The sequence below is a fragment of the Camelina sativa genome, chromosome 11, assembly GCF_030686135.1.
Source record: "Camelina sativa cultivar CO46 ecotype springtype chromosome 11, ASM3068613v1".
NCBI lineage: Eukaryota > Viridiplantae > Streptophyta > Magnoliopsida > Brassicales > Brassicaceae > Camelina > Camelina sativa.
In genome coordinates, this window is record NC_141890.1 from 4,826,011 (window position 1) to 4,843,987 (window position 17,977).

Genomic DNA, 17,977 nt, shown 5'->3' on the forward strand with positions numbered 1-17,977 from the left:
GCAGCCAATGCATGACACTTATATCTGAGGTACATAAAGTAGTAAATGACAAAATAGTATTTTTTTATTTATATATATATTTTTTTGTTCACCGAAGACAATTTGTGACAAAAATAAAAAGAAAGAACCAAAGTGACAAATGTGACAACTATCAAAACGTAAATTTTTAATTGAACCAAGTGATTGATGTTTCAAATTAAAAGCCTCTGAATCAGACGGAGGCTCTCACTCGTGATGTCATGATAGTCATTGAACAGGCGTAGTTTAGCCAAAATCCCCAAATTTTGAAAATTCCCAACGAAACGCCTAAAAGATTTTGGTTTGTCGAACCAAAGATCAAACCTTTGCGTGAAATTTTCCCTCTTTATCCGGCGGCGAATACAGCCAATCACTAAGGAATTTGAGAGATCCAAACTCTTTAGAGTGGGGTAGTGATGGATGACGAGAGACGGGCCGTACGGTGTCCTGAGAATCAAGGTTTAGCGGCTCATGTGTTGCAGAAGAAGCAAGAACACGCTGATAAGCCCAAAGGCTTGTCTGAAAATCTGGAGAGGACGTTTGTTAAGGCGTATAGAAATGTCTGCGACGCCAAGGATCCCATTAACACACTCAAAGACTTGTCGCAGATCAAGTAAGTTTCTTGCTTTCTCTTCTCTTCACTTCTCTCCTATCGAATTTGGGTTTATGGGTCATTCGTTTCTTGTTTGAAATGCCTTTTGTGTTCAATTTCTTATGGAAAGATGTGACCTTTTTGTGTGTTTTTAGTTCGAAATTCTCCGATTTTTGGATCCTTTTGATTTAGGCTTTAGCTAAGGGTTCATGTTTGTTTTTATCTGAAATTGTATACATGTAGATAGATAAAATCAGAGAATTCTCTTTGTTTATCCAGAATCTGATAGTGAGTGGTTTTTAGTTGTTGGGGTGGCTTTGCTTCTATCCAACCAAGTATCTTGTTTCGTGATTTTTGCTGAATTTGTTGCGTAGGGGTTTTGGCAAGTGGATGGTTAAGCTCATGAAAGGATATTTTGATACTGGTGCTGAAGGTTCTGAGCAAGAAGATTTACCTGATAATCGTGCTGGTAATGGAGTTGGGCTGTTGGGTGTATCTATATCATATGGTTCACATGTGTTATCAATGTGATGTCTTTACGTATGGTGATTTTTAATCTGTCCAGGGAAAAAGGCCAATGGAAAGAAACGGTACATTCCGCAAAGAAACTCTGTGGCGTATGCATTACTAATAACCTTGTACAGGTTGGTTACATGGTTATAATACTCACAAAATACGTTTTTATTTCCTCTCTGTAAACCCTTTTTCAGGACCTTTACGTTTTTCTTTTTACCAGAAGGACTACAAATGGGAAAGAATTCATGCGTGAACAAGAGCTTATTGATGCTGCTGATGCGAGTGGGCTCTCACATGCTCCTGTTAGGTATGAATTAATCATGTTCCCAATCTCTAATCTGTTGGTTTTGTACCTAACTTCTGCTCTTATTCTTCCATTCTTGTCACTAGGCCAGAGAAAGGTAAAGGGAAAGCAGGACTTGGAAACTCTAAGAGGGAGTGGTATAGTGGATGGAGCTGTATGACCACACTTATACAGAAGGGATTAGTGGTCAAATCTAGCAACCCAGCCAAGTAAAAAACTCATATCTGAAACTCTTCCCTATCATTTAGGTGCCCTTGACTTGTATTTTTCTAGAGAAGTAGACCTTATCTTGAGACTATTGTTTCTTTTCATAGGTACATGCTGACAGTTGAAGGTCGGGAAGTTGCAAACGAATGTATCGTGCGATCTGGATTACCTAATTCAGTTGACATCTTATCTGATGATGAAACGGATCCTGCACCGCAAGCAAAGAAAACACCGAATCAAAATCCCACCTGTTCTTTTACCATGAGAGAAGAACAGCCATATGCTGATCCCAGATCTAGGGCACAATCAGCCATTCCAAGCGATATTCTTGAAAAGGTCATCATCATCATAATGTTATTTCGACCTTTAAATTCTTCTTATATCGTGTTGATTGGTTGTGAGGTGACATGTTTTGCTTCATTATTTTAGTTTTATGTTTTAATTTTTTGGTTTTCGTTAACAGTTTACACCGTTTGGTTATTCTAAGGAACAAGTCGTTGTTGCATTCAGAGAGGTTTCAGATGGATCTGGGGACAAAGATCCATCAACTCTCTGGCTCTCAGTAATGTGCCATCTTCGTCAAGCAGAGGTTTATAATTCCTGTCCGGACTCTCGAAATAGAAGAAAAGATTCAGGAGAACCTTCTAGAGCACAAATTCGTACGGTCTTTATCTTAGTGCTTAGTGCTGTGTTTGTGAAAAGTTTATGTTTCATCTTATGAAGTCTTACCTACAAATACAGGTCAAGTTGATCTTGAGGGATCACTTGCTAAGAAGTTCCGTTCTTGCAATGATGGATCAACCTTAAATCCATGTTCATCCGGTTCAAGTCATGCTGTGAAAGCCTGCTCATCTTCTGTATGTAACCATTTGAGTTCAATAATCAGTAGATTGTTAGCTATGTTTTTTAATGATCAGCAGCAACTGGATTGCTAATCAGCTTTAATTGTTCTGTATTGTGTCCTGGTTACAAAGTTGGTATCAGATAGAACCAAAGGAATAACAAATTTTCCACGCCTCCCTCCTCTTAGATTTGGAGAAACGTTTGAGGAAGCATATGATGTGATCTTGATACTGGATGATCGAGAAAAGTTCGCCACTAAGGGGTTTGTGGAACATTTAATCTTGCTCTACTCTTATCTTTTAGTTGTGGTTTGGTTTCTTATGGTTTGGTTATGAGAGTGTGACAATAGTCTATATACGTTTCTTATGGTTTCACAGATCACGGTCCAGGAATATAGTTGATAACATATGCTCTGAATTCAATATCAAGATTGAGGTTTGCATTTGATTCTTTGGATAGATGTCAACAGATTCTTTGAATAGATGTCAACAGATTCGAGATTACACAAATTAACTGGAAAAGTGGTGTAGGTTAGACGATTACCAGTCGGGGATTGTATCTGGATTGCTCGGCATAAGTACCTTGAGGATGAGTATGTTCTGGATTTTATTGCCGAGAGGAAGAATGTTGATGATATGCGCTCATCGATTAGAGATAATCGCTACAGGGACCAAAAACTTAGACTTCAGGTGTGTGTATTCTCAACTCCTAAGTTTCTGACTTGCTCTATCTTTGGTTGATGGTTGTTTCTCATATTCTTCTTTTATTGACATTCTAAATAGAGATCAGGATTCAAGAAGCTGATATACATTCTTGAAGGAGATCCAAACCATTCTGATGCAGCAGAAAGCATTAAAACGGCGTAAGAAATTTATTTGATGTTTCAGAAAATATAAATTGGTTGTGCATTTTTGTTTTGATCTTGAACCAAACTTATCTTCATCTATGTATGCTTCTAGTTGTTTCACGACAGAGATTCTGGAGGGATTTGATGTGCTGAGGACACAAGGGCTGGGTGAGACGCTAAGAAAATACGGTTACCTCACTAAATCAATATATCAGTACTACAAGTTACGGGTGAATGATAATGACAAGAGCAAAGTGGCGGCCTCGTGTCCTTCTTTTGATAGTTTTGTCAAAAGGTGTCAAGACCTTGATAAAATGACAATCAGCGATGTATTTGCCATTCAGCTTATGCAGGTACTGAGTCTGGCTATGCATTTTTCGGTTCTTATAAGTGAATGGTTCTGCGAATCCATTTCGATTGATAAGTATTTGGTGCAGATCCCGCAGGTAACTGAGGAAATTGCCATGGCTGTTCTTGATATGTACCCAACACTTATATCTCTTGCTTCTGCCTATTCTCATCTAGTAAGACCTTTTTGCCGTTGCTTGAGATCTCGAAATCTTGTACTTCTTTAAGAAACTGATGACTTGAACTAAAACAATCTTTGCATTGTTTTGAAGGAAGGGGATGTCTCTGAGCAAGAAGAGATGTTGAGAAATCGAAGCAACAATGTAATATGTGTATCAGCTAGTAAGAATGTATTCAAGTTAGTTTGGGGTGAATGACTTCTACTCTAGTGTTTAGAGAGAGAAAGATCTGAAACTTATCAAGGGCCTTATAAGCGATGTGTTCTTTTAGATTTTGGACAGTGGTGTGCTTGTAACCGAAACGTACCCAAAACTTTTATCTCCTTTCTGCCTATTCTCATCTAGACGTATTGTCTTTCCCTAACATCTCGAATCTTGTACTTCTTTAAGAAACTGATGACTTCTACTGTAAAGTGAACTAAAACAATCTCTGCCTCTGCGCAAGAAGAGATGTTGAGAGATCAAAGCAACAATGTAAAATGTACATCAGAGCTAGTAAGAATGCCCTTTGACATTTGTCGAGAGATCTGAAACTTATCAAGTGCCTATATAGAAGGCAGTTCTTTACTTCTTTTAGATAAGCGATGTGTTCTTTTAGATTTTGGACTTTATACATACATAATACATTAATTGAGTTAAATAATCATTCTCGGACACCACATCGGTAGGATACTTTATGATTCTCGGGCAAACTACGAGGTTTAAGGATGGTATAGACCAAACTGTGTGCGTTTGAAACTGAACCAACTTATAAGGTGTAGATGTTTTTTGGAATTACTCGGACCAGAATCGGGAGCCAAAGCTGATCATTGAATCTTAATTACTCTGCTCATTTATTTATTTTAAGGTTTCTGATGGTGTGGTTATGAAAGTGGTTTCGCCCTCCCTTGGGCTCATCAGATGATCGGTTCGAGATCATGACCAGTTTTTTTTTTAGGGATGGCCTAGTCCCTGTTTTATTTTATACAGATGAATACAGGTTTGTTACAAATATACAGATTATCCGAGGATGGTCTATTATTGTCGCATCCTCCTCCTGAGAGAGGCTTGGACGTTACGGATCATCTCCGGATATGGGAAGGGCTCATAAGGCTCCAAGAGATTGACATATGCTTCAATCATGTGAGGATCAGATCGACCTACACGTTTTGGTTGTTGAGGCTTCTCGTCTTTTTTGTGAAAAGTCTCATGATCAGTTGTATGATCAGGACTCGTAAGACGAACACGTGCCTCGCAAGCCAAAGAACAGAACAAGAGCAGCAAAAGGATGATTGCTGAAGCTTTCACCATAGCTAGAGAGTCGCTAGGGTTTCTGCTGGTGTAAGAGTTTTTGATGATTTGTTTGTGAATGTGCGTACGTCTTTTATATAGAGATCATAAGAGAAGACGAGACCTTTTTTCATTAGGATTAGGAAAAGTTTTTTTTTTTTCACGTCGGTATACTTATAAGATTTATCGTATTTTAGTTTTTTCACCTTCTCGATAATGATTAATAAAATTATAAAGAAGTTCTTGAATAATCAATAATAATAAATAACTAAAATTATGTCTCACCACGACGTCATGGACTCTTATGATGAGTTAAAAGCCCAAGGTTACTAATCTATATAATAATAATAGTCTGAATAAATGTTAGTTGCAATTTTTCGTCGTACCTTTTCGTAAAATATGTATATATATTTTTTTGACAGAAAATTCAACGGTTGCATCTCTCTAAAAAGTTGCGTCTGTTAAATGTAGAATTGTGTCTCTTACAAACAGTTGTGTCTATTCAATGTTCATATCTTTATAAATTTATATATAAGTGACTTCTCAACATTGTATTCAAATTTTCTTTATTTTATATTTTTGACAGAAATATTTTACAGTTGTGTCTCTCTAAATAGTTGCGTCAGTTGAATATAGAGTTGCGTCTTTTACAAACAGTTGTGTCTATTTAAATGTTCACATTTTTAGAAATCTATATATAAATAACTTCTCATCGTTATATTCAAATTTTCATTATATTTGTATTAGTTACAGGAGAATTTTATTTTTTTTACAGAATTTTTTTACAGTTGTGTCTCTCTCAAAAATTGCGTCTGTTGAATATAGAGTTGTGTCTTTTACAAACAGTTGTGTCTATTCAAATTTTCACATCTTTATAAATCTATATATAAATAACTTCTTATCATTGTATTCATTTTTTTATATTTGTATTAGTTAAAACAGAATTTGTTAGAAATGACGTTTCATCACTGTGAAAAATTTATTGCAGTTTATATATTTTGTTAATCGTTGTAATATTTAATTATATTCAGTCTCTAGGTATACATCTTCATAAATTATTAATTTTAATATATTAAAAAATATATTTTAGCCGTTTAATTGAACCATTAATATTGGTATAATTAATATTTAAGATCACATTACTTGGATAAACTATTCATAAATTATTATTTATTAGTTTTAAGTAACTAAAATATATTTAAATGAATTGTTGCAACCTTTTAATTACACCACGGTAAATTTCGTTTATTTAATGAACCATTTAACTTTTGATTTATCTTATGAATTGTTGCAATTTTTTGGTAAATTTGATATTTATTGTCGTGTCTACAATACTAAAATATATTTAAATAATTTTTTGTTTTCGTTTAAGTAATCTTAAGATACTCTCTTTAACCATCTATTCATCGAGGGTTATCATTCTATTGGTATGACTCCAAACCGAAATTTTTGTTTTTAGCTGTTAAAAAATGTGGTTCAAGTTGGTTTTTCAGAAAATGAGAGTATATTGGCTTGTATATGTTTGGTTTTTTTTTTCTTGTCACAAGTATATATTTTTCTACTCCATGCTTTTTGATTAGAAAACTAATTGTATTATAGAAAACAATATGAATTTCTATATTTTTATTTTTTTTTTAAAAAGTATCTGATTATGAAATATCAAGGTAAAAATAAAAATAAAATATTAAAATTCGTTCTATTATATTTTCTACTGTTGAGAATATTCAGTTTATTGGGAGATGGAAAACCGGTGATCAACAGAAAAATTAACGGTTGAGATGATTGTCCAATAAACTATCTTAACGACAAAGACTTATCTACAACTTTATATAGGTTAAGGGAATTTGTATATTTAGTTCTAGTCATAATACACTCAAATTGAAATCTTAACAACAAAATATACTGAATATGAAATACTTTAAAAGTTTGAAAAGGTTTTGGATTCTGACTGCCAAAAAAAAAGAGAAGCGTGTGAGAGCAATGAACCCGATCGTCCTTGGCCGACCATCTTCCTTAGACGCGCACATTGTGATGCTACATCATACATCCAAATATTATTGTTATAAGTTTTAACTATTATTATTTCCCTCTAATATTTAGTATATTATTTATTTATGTGTGACTCGGGATAATTAACCAACATCTTAGGCGGAGAAAAATAAGTAGTAAGTACATTCAATATTGGATTAACTATATATATATAATATATAATCTATTATAATTGCCAAAATGTTTAAAGGTTGTTTTATATAGAAATATGTTTCATCTATAAAACGAGAGTTTTTTGTATTATATATTCATTTACAATACTGCCTTTATGAAAATAGATATATTCTTTTTTATATGAATATATAACTTAGTTTTGATTCAAGTAAATAAAATATATGATAATTTTCGGTTTAGTTATATTCAAATTTGAGAGGATTGGTAATTTTCTTACTGATTGACTGAATAGTAATATTAATATTCATTTTTTATGAAGTAAAAATTGATTTTGGAAATAGAAATATGTTTGAGTTATGCTAAAAAGATAAAAATAATTAATTTAAATGAATTTAAACAAAGCATTATGTCATATTAAGAATGGTCCTCAATTAATATTTTTAATATCTGTAATTTATTATATGATTATTTAAGAAATTTATAGTGTCTTATACAATGTATTCATAATTTTATCATTTAAAACAAAATAAAAAGAAAGAAATTTAAAAATATAATCATTTACATATCATATTTGACAACAAGAGAACAAGTTGTAATGGTTCATAAGATATACAAAAATATGACTGTAAGGTTAAGAAGAGAAGACACGACTGTAGATTGCATTTATTCATTTTTTCAGAAATTAAAAAATATTTACGAAAAGTTAGTACAAAAAAAACACAAATAAAAGGTTACATTGAAAAGATGCGAACGAAAGGTTATGAAGAAAAGCGAACGAAATAACACAACTGCAATGTAATCTCATGGCAGTTAATCGTAAAAATTTGTTTAATTTGATGTGTGTACTGTGTAGCATTGATAATTATTTATTTAATCATATGTAAAGGTAAGATTATTTTTTTAAGTATATTTTTCAAATAAAATATAAAGAATTTTTCAAAAAATTGTATGTTTTGAAATTTTTATTAAATAGTTTAAAAATTTTAATATTTTAATAAATAAATTTAATTAAAAAATTTTGTAATCAATATTTTACTAATATGAGTTCTTCCGCGATATCGCGGGGGCTCCATACCTAGTGATCTTAAAGATCGTCTCTGATTTAACTTACTTGTATAACCGGCTTTAGTCTGTAAACCAAATATATGTATTTTTTTGGGTTGAATTGATTGTGTTTGGTTAAATGTCTTTTTCTTAATTTTATTGATGATCATTGGTGAGTTAATTTTAATTTGTATATTAAGCCTAGGTTAATCGAATGTGATGATGTCTAAATGTGTACTTCGTCTAATGCCAGCATTTAATTGTTCAACGTACTTCGCCACTTCGGAATTCCCCTAAATGTAACTTTGTAATAATATTTGAAGAGGCATAAATTTTATTCAATAATCAATAAGTTTTTTTTTTAAGTACCAATTATGATGGTGCAAGCATAGTAAGTTAGGGATTTGGTTTAATTTAGAAGGATGTGAATTTATTATTGGAGTTTGGGTTTAGTTTAATATCATCATATGCAATTTCTAGAACGTGGGTAAGTTAGGATTTTTTTTGGTGGCTTGATTGATCCTGAACTAAATTTTGTGATTTGTTTTGGGTCATTTTTTGTGTTCTTAAAACTTTAATATTGATGTTATGCGAACATTATTGCTCAACGATTTGTTTGTTACACAGCTTTATAACTTGAACACTATATTCTTTTTATTTTTGTAGGAAGTTGAACACTACATTCTTATAATTTTTCATTTTATTTGTTTTTTTTACTTTAAAAAAAATGAGAGAACATGAATTCTTCACAAACTTGAAATCAACTAACTAAATCAAATCAAATGAGCTAACGAGAGTAAAGATACTGAAGTGCACGTCCACAACTTCCTTCACCACAAACCTATCAGTTATTTTAGTACTAGAATTTTTGAAATAATTGTTTTGACACAAGTTAAAGAATATTCAAATGTGTTCCACAATTGGAATTAGAATAATCGAAATAGTTGATAGATAATATTTGAAAATAAGTTTAATTTGTATAATAAGTACAAAATGACAAAAAAACGTTAAATAAACTAAATTTCCCTTTCTCTTGTTTGATTGGTTTTTTTTTTCTTGCCTTGCAACTAAAATATGGCTCTTGGGGTTTGTTTGAGAATCTCAGATTACCAAACGGATCACTAAAGAGTATATAGTAGTCTTCTCAACTTACATATATTTTAAACATAACCTGTCAACAATGAGCCTAACTAAGCCTCAATTACAAGTTCAAGTGGTTATTTATTACGAATTCATTTTGAAACTATTGTATAACAGCATATTAGATACACATTATTAAAGTAACGAGGAAACAAATATTGGACAAAGGAGTGGGACTCTGAGAGAATCTAAGTAATAAGACCCCACTAGGTAACAACATGCACATAGTGCAGTATAAAATAGTTATTAAATATTTTTACGTAATTTTAATTCACAAAATCTATTATATTTATCGGTAATTGAAATCTAAAATTCTATTGTGTAGTATATAATATATATATATATATAATTTTGTATAATAATTAAAATTTAACTCGTGAGAATTATTGTAATATCAATCTTATATTATCATATCATATGAACAAAAAGTTCTTAAAATTTATTTTAAAGATTTTTATGAAAATGTAATTAAAGGATATAATTAAGTTAGAAAGAGAATATAAAAATTTAATTTTAGGTGTTAATTGTATTTTTGGAAAAATACAATGGTATATAAATGTAAATATTATTAAAAACTGATGACAAATAAAGAAAATAGTGTTCAGAGCTCTATGAATGAGACACATCAGCATTTTGTGTGAGAATGCTTCTTTTTTAATATATAAGGGATTTCACACTTGTCATTTTGCTACATTGGTTTGATTTTTTCCCAATAATTGTAAATTAAATTCTATTAAACTATTATTATTATATTGATCTGATTCTCCCATGAGTTTATAATACATGGAAGTGCTCTAAAGAATAAGGTTCTTGCTCATTAGTACACAACAAAAAACCATCAAAGCACATTTGTTTACATATATTTTGCAGCTAATATTGCAGTGATTAACGGGCTTTACGTCGGCGACACTCTTGTGCATTTTGCTCTCCAAGATGCAGTCAAACGGTTTGGATCTTTCCTCTTTGTCCAAGATTACCTTGACACTTCTCACATCCACAATTACAATTGTGAAATAAACCAATCTTGGTGCGCATGATGTGCACATGTGACTACATGAGTAAGTATATCATATTTAAAAATATACATTATGGCAATAAAACCATATGTAAGCATATCATATTTTTACTATATTAATGTTTTGTTTTGTTGAAGCTAATTATTTATTTTTACCGGATAAATTGCGATAAAAAGTAGGAAAAAAACAACATAATAAATATTAAACAATTTAATCATGTCAAACTGAAAACACAAAAACAAATTCTCACTATCTTTCTACTATTTTGGAAAAAAAATCAATGGCTCATGCTAAACGGATCATTAAAGAGTAAAGTAGCCTTCTCAATTTACATATACTTTAAACATAACCCGTCAAGTGAGCCTAACTAACTAACTAAGCCTCAATTACAAGTTCAATATATAAGAGCAACGAGGAAAGAAATTTTGGAGCAAAAAAAAAAAGGAGAGAAAGAGGTTCTTAAATATAGAATCCATGATATACTTGCTAATAAGAAGTTCACACTTGTCATTTTACTACAGTGATTTAATTTAAGCAATTAAATTCTATTAAACTATAATTATTTTATTGATAAGATTCTCCCATGAGTTTTTAATTCATGAAAGTGCTCTAAAGAATAAGGTTCTTGCCCATTAGTACACAACAGTTCAAAGCACATTTGTTTACAAATATCTTGCAACAATTACTGGGCTTTAGGTTGGTGCAACACTCTTCTACGTTTTGCTCCCCAAGACGCAACTAAACGGTTTGGTTCTTTCCTCTTTGTCCCAAGATTACCTTGACAGTTATAAGACCCACAATTACACTTTACTTCAGGCCCAAACTGCACAAATCTGCCATTAAACAAAGAGAATTAAATATATCAGTATCTCAGATTCCTTAATCTAATTATAACCAAAGAGAAGTGAAGAAGAAAGAAATGGTCCAAGTTGACCTGTAGTCATATGTAAGTGGCTCTCCTGCTTTTATTTGACGAGCTGCAAAGACACCTATACGGATCTCACCTTCAACTTGCCTGTTTAAAATATCCACACATTTTACAAGAATTAAACTTAACTCACTCTCTATTACTCAGCATAATTGAAATGTTTAAATTCTTTACCACTTCTCCAATACACAATTTGGGTCGCAGCTGTGATTCAGAAACCGAGAGGTGTTCCCTTTGAAGGTGGCATCAATCGTGAAGTCTTTATGAATCTCACACATGTAAAACTCATTAATGCCTTTGTTTTTCATATCCCAAAGCCTTTGCTCACATTGAGCATCACTGATCACTGTAGATAAGAGTGAGATTAATCACTAGATACTCTGTCCCTTTCCACACATCCATAAGGCTCAAAATACAAAATCAAGATAGTTTACCTTCACCAATGTATTCGATAATAAAGTCTTCTTTGTTGATTGGTTCTGCTGCCTCTACTCCCCAACCGCAATGTTCAGTCTGTAAAAACAGTAACATGACATGTCAAGATATAAACAATGTGTAATGGAAGAGTTATAAAATAGAGACTAAGGCTTTTACCTTCACAATTTTCATCTTTTTCTCTTTGCGGAATGGTCTGTTCCCACAAGTTTCAGGGCATCCGCATCCTTTAGAACAGCTTATACATTGAACCCTACAACAATTTTTCCAAAAGCGGAAACTATTCAAACGACATTTCCTTTTCTGGTTAACAGATGAGATTTGTTTGTTAGTCAACAAGCATACCTGCAAACACAGCTTCTACAGCAAGTAGGGCCACAATTTGTGCACCCAACACCATCGTTAGCATCATCACGCTTCTTTTTCACGAAGTAAATATCTTAACTCAGTCAAGGAAAGACACACACTAGTGTAAAGCAAAATGAGAATCATGTGATCATATGGCAGTAACATTGAATCAAAAGAAACTTGTGTGGAAATTATAAAAGGATACTGCGTCTAATATGCACATAAGGAGGTGGATCATCTTTCACAACAGAGTCTTTCCATGTGAAGTCAATCTTAAACTCCTCTTCAACATATGGCAAAGGCAACTGGGAAAAGACCTGTTGAATATCAAAGTAGATAAGCATTACTTGAAACAGTGTAAGAAAAAACAAATCTCCAGCTTTCCTAATTATAGTCACAAGAAACACTGACCTCCATCTCACTCTGCGCAACTGCATGCTGCTAAACCAACAGATAACTTATCAGTCATGTGAGTGAGTCTATATGAGGATACATATTGTAAGAGTCTTCTGATAGGATCTACTAAATGAGGGAAACTGTAAAAAAACTGACCTTTGTGTCTTGCCGCCAATCAGTTGGATGCCTCCAACAAACTGCTTTTCCTGGCTGGTCTTTCAGGTGAAGTATTTCTTCTGGCCATGGAGAATGTTTATCATGAGCGGCCATTGGACACTTGATACACCGCCACAGTGCTCTTCCCTTGCAGAGAAAGCACTCCTGAAAACTCCATTCTATCAGATGAAACTGAGAGATACCGCACAATCAAACTAATCCATTTCAATTCCCTACCTAATCACTGTTACATATACTTATCTTTTTCTCTGAGTATTTCTACCAACATAACAGCCAGTGAACTAACAAAGAGGTTGAGATAGGTGAACATCTATATGATATGCTTAGTTGAATACAAAACAAGCCAACAAAAATGAAAGAATCTTTCTCAAATACAAAACAATGAATGAGGATCTTACATGTTGAGGGCACTTAAATTTGCCTGATTTAGAGACACTGAGGCTTTCTTTCGCACAGAGCAAGTGATAAGCGCCTTGACAGCCACGAACAGAACACAATACTTCTTCTCCCGGATACACCGGCTTATGGCAAACAAGACAATCAACCTGACACCACACCACATCCCATATAAGTCATTATGTCAATAAATCTAACAACTTCACAAATCACTAATTGACTTCAAGATTCCATAAACAATAACCCTAAAATCTGATAGTTAAACAATATCTACATGAATCTGAGAAAGCACACGAAATCATACACGGAGATAACTAAAATCAAAAAGGGTAAACTCATAATCACAGATCCAATACGAATATCTATTACTTCACACAAACTTCATAACTAAATAAACAAAAAAATACCATTTTCTTGGCTCCAACAAGAAAAGGGAGGAAACATCTCGACTCAGAAACTCCAGAAGCCACTCTTCTCTTGACCCAATCCTTCACATGATCATTCAGGATCAAACCTTTCTTGGCTCGGTCAGATGGATTCTGTTTCCGGATAAGAGCAGTGACTCCACTGGAAATTTTGACGTCACCGACCTCTTCCTCCGGCAATTGTTCCCCATTGCTGTCTCCGGCTACGTTTTCCGGTGAATCGATGGATTTGGCTAATTCAGGCCCTGAAGCCGCCGGGAGAAAAGCAGGGCAACAAGTGAGAGCAACGGACGCAGACAAAGACATGTTTCCGAGATCTAACATCTAACACTCGCAAGTACAAGAATGAAAGTATATGAAGAAGACAGTTACCTTTTGTCTTTGTGGGTAGGCGAAAAGCGAAAAGACATGAAAAAAACCATATATGGAGGGAATTAAAGGCGGGAGATTTTTGTCCTTAAAATTTTTATACAAAAAAAAGGTCTTGTATTTTCATACATTTTCGCAATCGCCCCCAAACTTTTGTTTTTTCCTTGGTTGTTAAATTTCTCAACCCCATACCTACCAATAACAGTGCTACACGCAATAATCAATGTTGGTAAAACCGAACTGAAACGAATTAATCAAACTTATGATTTGGAAGTTTATCTGATTGATCAGTGTTCGGTTTGTTAGTTATTATATAATAAAACAAGATATTTGGAGTTCGTTTTTTTTTTTTGGATGTGTTTACTTACATGTCAGTTTAGTTTCGTTTATGTCAACTTAAATCAAATTATATTACACCATTAATGGTCAGTTTCCATTTGCTTACTATATACTCAAACAAAACATGGCGTAAACTGTTTTGTTAAACTCTAAATTTAGCAACACAAAATCTAGTAACGTACTGATATTTGTGTCTAGGTTTCCACAGTTTACCACGCAATACTCACCTTTGTTTATACACTTTACAAAGATAATATGACTAACGAGTAACCGTTAAACTAATCTAAAGAATTACGTATCCAATGTTTAGTTGGTTCTCTAAATCCTCCTAGCAAGAAATTATGGCGTCTAAGAATCGATTTAGATGAAAAACGGACCAACAAAGCAAACTAATAATAAGATATGTTTACTTCACGACAACTTTGTATATAATATACACAAAAATAAACTATAACGAAAAAAGCAACGTACATACAAATGATGTGATATGCAAATCTTTAGAAAATATCACACGCTTTTAAACATATAAAAAAGTTTCTTGGTTATATTGAAATTGTATTTTTTAAGGGGGAAATATTGAAATATTCTTCTTTGTTTTTCTTTTTTTGGACAAAAATATTGAAGATTTGACCAAAAAAATATATATATATATATATATTGAAGATATCCTTCCATTTATATTATTCAACTGGATTGGAATGGTTTCAAACCAAGTCCAAGTTCTTATCTTAAAATCAAAAGATATGTATCCAATTCGAGAACTCAAATAAATCCAGATTGCAAAATAAATCACTGAATCATAAGATTACCACTTTGTAGTTTGTATTACACAAGCGAACATGAATAATTAAATTAAAATACCTTCGCACGTTGATCTGTGCTTATATTTTGATAGCATTATTTTCTTCTGCTAGTTTGCTACTTTTTAGTCTTTTTACTAATGAAATTTGGTATATCCTCCTCGGTTAGTCCGATCCGATGGTTCCTCACCATTTCATTGTGGTGTTACTATAAAATTAAAGACGCATGATATAGAATCATTTAAAAATAGTTTTGTACATTTGATGATGATAACTATGTGTAGCAATGTAGTAACATGACAACATAAAATTCTGGGCCAACTATATTTTTTCTTTGGTAAGCAAACCATTCGTTCAGTTTAAACTTCTTTTTATATCAAAAATGTTTGACGCGTTTTGAAATTAAAATAATGACATATTCATGTTCATACAATATTAAATATATAAATAATGTACGTGATGTCTTGTCTTATGTATGAATCAACTCTCTGCTTGGAGAATCTTATGCCATATAACCAATTGAGAGTTACCTGCTCTTTCAATTTATCTCTTTGTGGCCCATCGTTAATTTGTTTAGTTCTACACGCCCCCATGTATAATCGATCATTTAGGAAACGTATAAATGAAACATGCATCAGTTTAATTATTTAATAATGGTTAATATAATCGATCATAATAGACCAATGATATATAAACACATAGATCAAATTATATTATAATATTTTATGAAAATGATTACAAAACAATTAATGGTGAATTTTGTCAAAATAAATTGATGGATTTTGGAATTTATAATTGTATTTCGATAAATACATTACTACAACATCTATTGACTTTTAATTATTATTGATGGATAGTAATAATGAATAATATTGTTGCATATTGTTGCAATGTTTTATTGTCCTTTTAGCATTACTAATGATGGATGATAATCATTAATAATACTATTGCACGTCGTACCTACACCTTTTTGCAACCTAAACATCTGCATACTGCTTCTTTATCTGTCTTGCCATAGCCAGATTTGCCGTGTGTATAAGCACCAGTCTCTCTACATTTCCTCGAACATTTAGTGGTACTAATAGGAAGTCCCTCGACGTATAAGACACTGTTTTCTACGCATGGCACCTTCTGAGCCATTCCTTCTGATATTCATGTAACATTATTAGTCGATGTAAAAAATATATTCGAATCTCTTTAAACTAAAAGTGCATCATCTTTTTTCTTCAATTACAACTTTATCAAAAAATAATTTTAGGCATGTCTAATTCTTAAACTATTTAGATTTTGAATAGTAATTTTAACGCTTACACGTTTAAAAAAAATATATAAATCTTTTTAAAAAATAATCTTTACAAAGTAAAATATTTCTGGTTTATTTTTGAATAAATTTTCAAAGCGTTTACAAATTCCAAAAAATGCACAAATCTTTTTTTTGTTTTGCATTAATGAGTAATTACCTACTAATAAGTTTCGGAAAAATGTTTAAATTTATGAGTTTACTTGAAAAAATAGGCACTACTTAGAAAATAAAAAACAAATAATAAATTATACTTTGACGAGATTCATATAGAATATATATATCATGTTTGATACCTGCAGTTAACATCAAGAAAATCACCAAGCAAGTGATTAAACCAATGTATTTTACGTGTAACATATATGTTTTTTTTTCTTCTGAATAAGAGTTGTGTAACAGTGTAACACTGTATGTACACAATATCTAATTGGTGTATATAAATGATTATTACTTCTAAATATAGGAAAAACAGAAAAATGACATCCAACAAAAATGCCTATAAAATAGTTAGAAATGAAAGGAGAAACAAAAAATTTGCTGCACCACATAGTTTTGCCCATCTTTGAATTTACATGGCTAATATATGAAGATATTAGACAATATTAACATTTAAAATTATATAAAAAAAGATGGATTGTAATTGCTAGGAACAACTTTATGCTAATTTTCAATTCAAATTTATTGAAGATCTTATAACCTTATTATGCCTAAGAAAAGAAGATGAGGTTAAATGAAAATAGACATGTCAATTAGGGCTAAAGCCCGCGGGCTGGCCCAGCCCGGCCCTGAAAAACACCGGATTCAGGCTTAAATATATATGTCCAGAAAAAATCGAGATTTTCGGGCTCAATCCGTTTGGGCAAAAGGGTTTTTCGGGCTTAGCCCGGCCGGGCTCGGACCAGCCCGAAAGCCCTTTAACAAATATATTTGTACGTTTTTGTTAACATTTTTGTTTTATTGCAATATTTGATTAATAATTTATTGTAAATAAAGTTGTAAACTCTAATCCTAGTTTTCATATTTACTTAATTGCCATACTTAATACTTTTAAATTTTTTATCTATGATGTTTTATATGAATTATATATTGGTTTATTTGGTTAAAGTATCGAAATTTTATTTAGTTTTAAACTTTTTCTATTAAATTAAGTTGGTTGTAGTGAATATAGATGAGTTATTAAATTTTTGATTGATTTGTTTTATAGTACACCTTCAAACACTACTTTTTAAGGTTTATAAGTTTGAATTTTTGATCGGTAAGATAAGCCCGAAAAAGCCCGAAAAGCCCTGTAGCCTTAACAGGCCGGGCTCGAGCTTTAAAATAGGAAAAATGATGGTTAGCTACACGAAGTATTGCTGAATACATGGTCACACATGCCAAATATATTATTGTATATTCAACTACACAAAGTATATGTATTACATGGCCACATGCATGAACTATATGATGTAATGTGGTCAACATCATAGACATATAATTCAGTACACCGGTCAATTGACTCCGGCGAAGATCGACGTTGACTCCGGCGTTGACCAACACTTCAAAAATAAATTCTAAATTAAAAAAAAATATTATAGT

General features: G+C 32.1%; 2 protein-coding genes and 1 long non-coding RNA gene across 13 annotated transcripts; 1 reads left to right on the top strand and 2 right to left on the bottom strand.

Moving 5' to 3' along the window:
* The first annotated feature begins 104 nt into the window (after positions 1-104).
* LOC104721752 (crossover junction endonuclease MUS81) lies at positions 105-4,218 on the top strand. 10 transcript variants are annotated; one of them, XR_015571459.1, is made up of 15 exons: positions 105-631; positions 985-1,079; positions 1,176-1,254; positions 1,347-1,433; positions 1,517-1,639; positions 1,745-1,973; positions 2,101-2,296; positions 2,379-2,494; positions 2,612-2,742; positions 2,858-2,915; positions 3,016-3,169; positions 3,263-3,342; positions 3,440-3,680; positions 3,765-3,851; positions 3,948-4,218. XR_015571459.1 is itself a non-coding variant. In XM_010439816.3 (15 exons), exons 1-15 carry the CDS (start codon positions 435-437, stop codon positions 4,050-4,052), a joined length of 1,983 nt encoding a protein of 660 aa, XP_010438118.2. In that variant the 5' UTR covers positions 105-434; the 3' UTR covers positions 4,053-4,218. The 10 variants fall into 10 exon arrangements, 7 of the variants coding, with proteins under 7 accessions (XP_010438118.2, XP_087329359.1, XP_087329358.1 ...); XM_010439816.3 differs by having other exon boundaries at positions 3,011-3,169; XM_087473233.1 differs by having other exon boundaries at positions 228-631; positions 2,125-2,296; positions 3,011-3,169.
* A 6,811-nt stretch (positions 4,219-11,029) lies between these two features.
* LOC104721753 (histone-lysine N-methyltransferase ASHR3-like) lies at positions 11,030-13,984 on the bottom strand. 2 transcript variants are annotated; one of them, XM_010439818.3, is made up of 11 exons: positions 13,574-13,984; positions 13,169-13,315; positions 12,750-12,914; positions 12,609-12,635; positions 12,403-12,514; positions 12,195-12,288; positions 12,009-12,102; positions 11,849-11,927; positions 11,589-11,760; positions 11,421-11,501; positions 11,030-11,319 (listed from the first exon to the last, which is right to left on the bottom strand). In XM_010439818.3, exons 1-11 carry the CDS (start codon positions 13,913-13,915, stop codon positions 11,169-11,171), a joined length of 1,464 nt encoding a protein of 487 aa, XP_010438120.2. In that variant the 5' UTR covers positions 13,916-13,984; the 3' UTR covers positions 11,030-11,168. The 2 variants fall into 2 exon arrangements, with proteins under 2 accessions (XP_010438120.2, XP_019087895.2); XM_019232350.2 differs by having other exon boundaries at positions 12,609-12,638.
* Positions 13,985-15,788: 1,804 nt separating this feature from the next.
* On the bottom strand, positions 15,789-16,828 carry LOC147933635 (uncharacterized). The gene is made up of 2 exons (XR_015572885.1): positions 16,696-16,828; positions 15,789-16,244 (listed from the first exon to the last, which is right to left on the bottom strand). It is a non-coding gene; the product is annotated as an uncharacterized LOC147933635 (long non-coding RNA).
* Between the last annotated feature and the right edge of the window lie 1,149 nt (positions 16,829-17,977).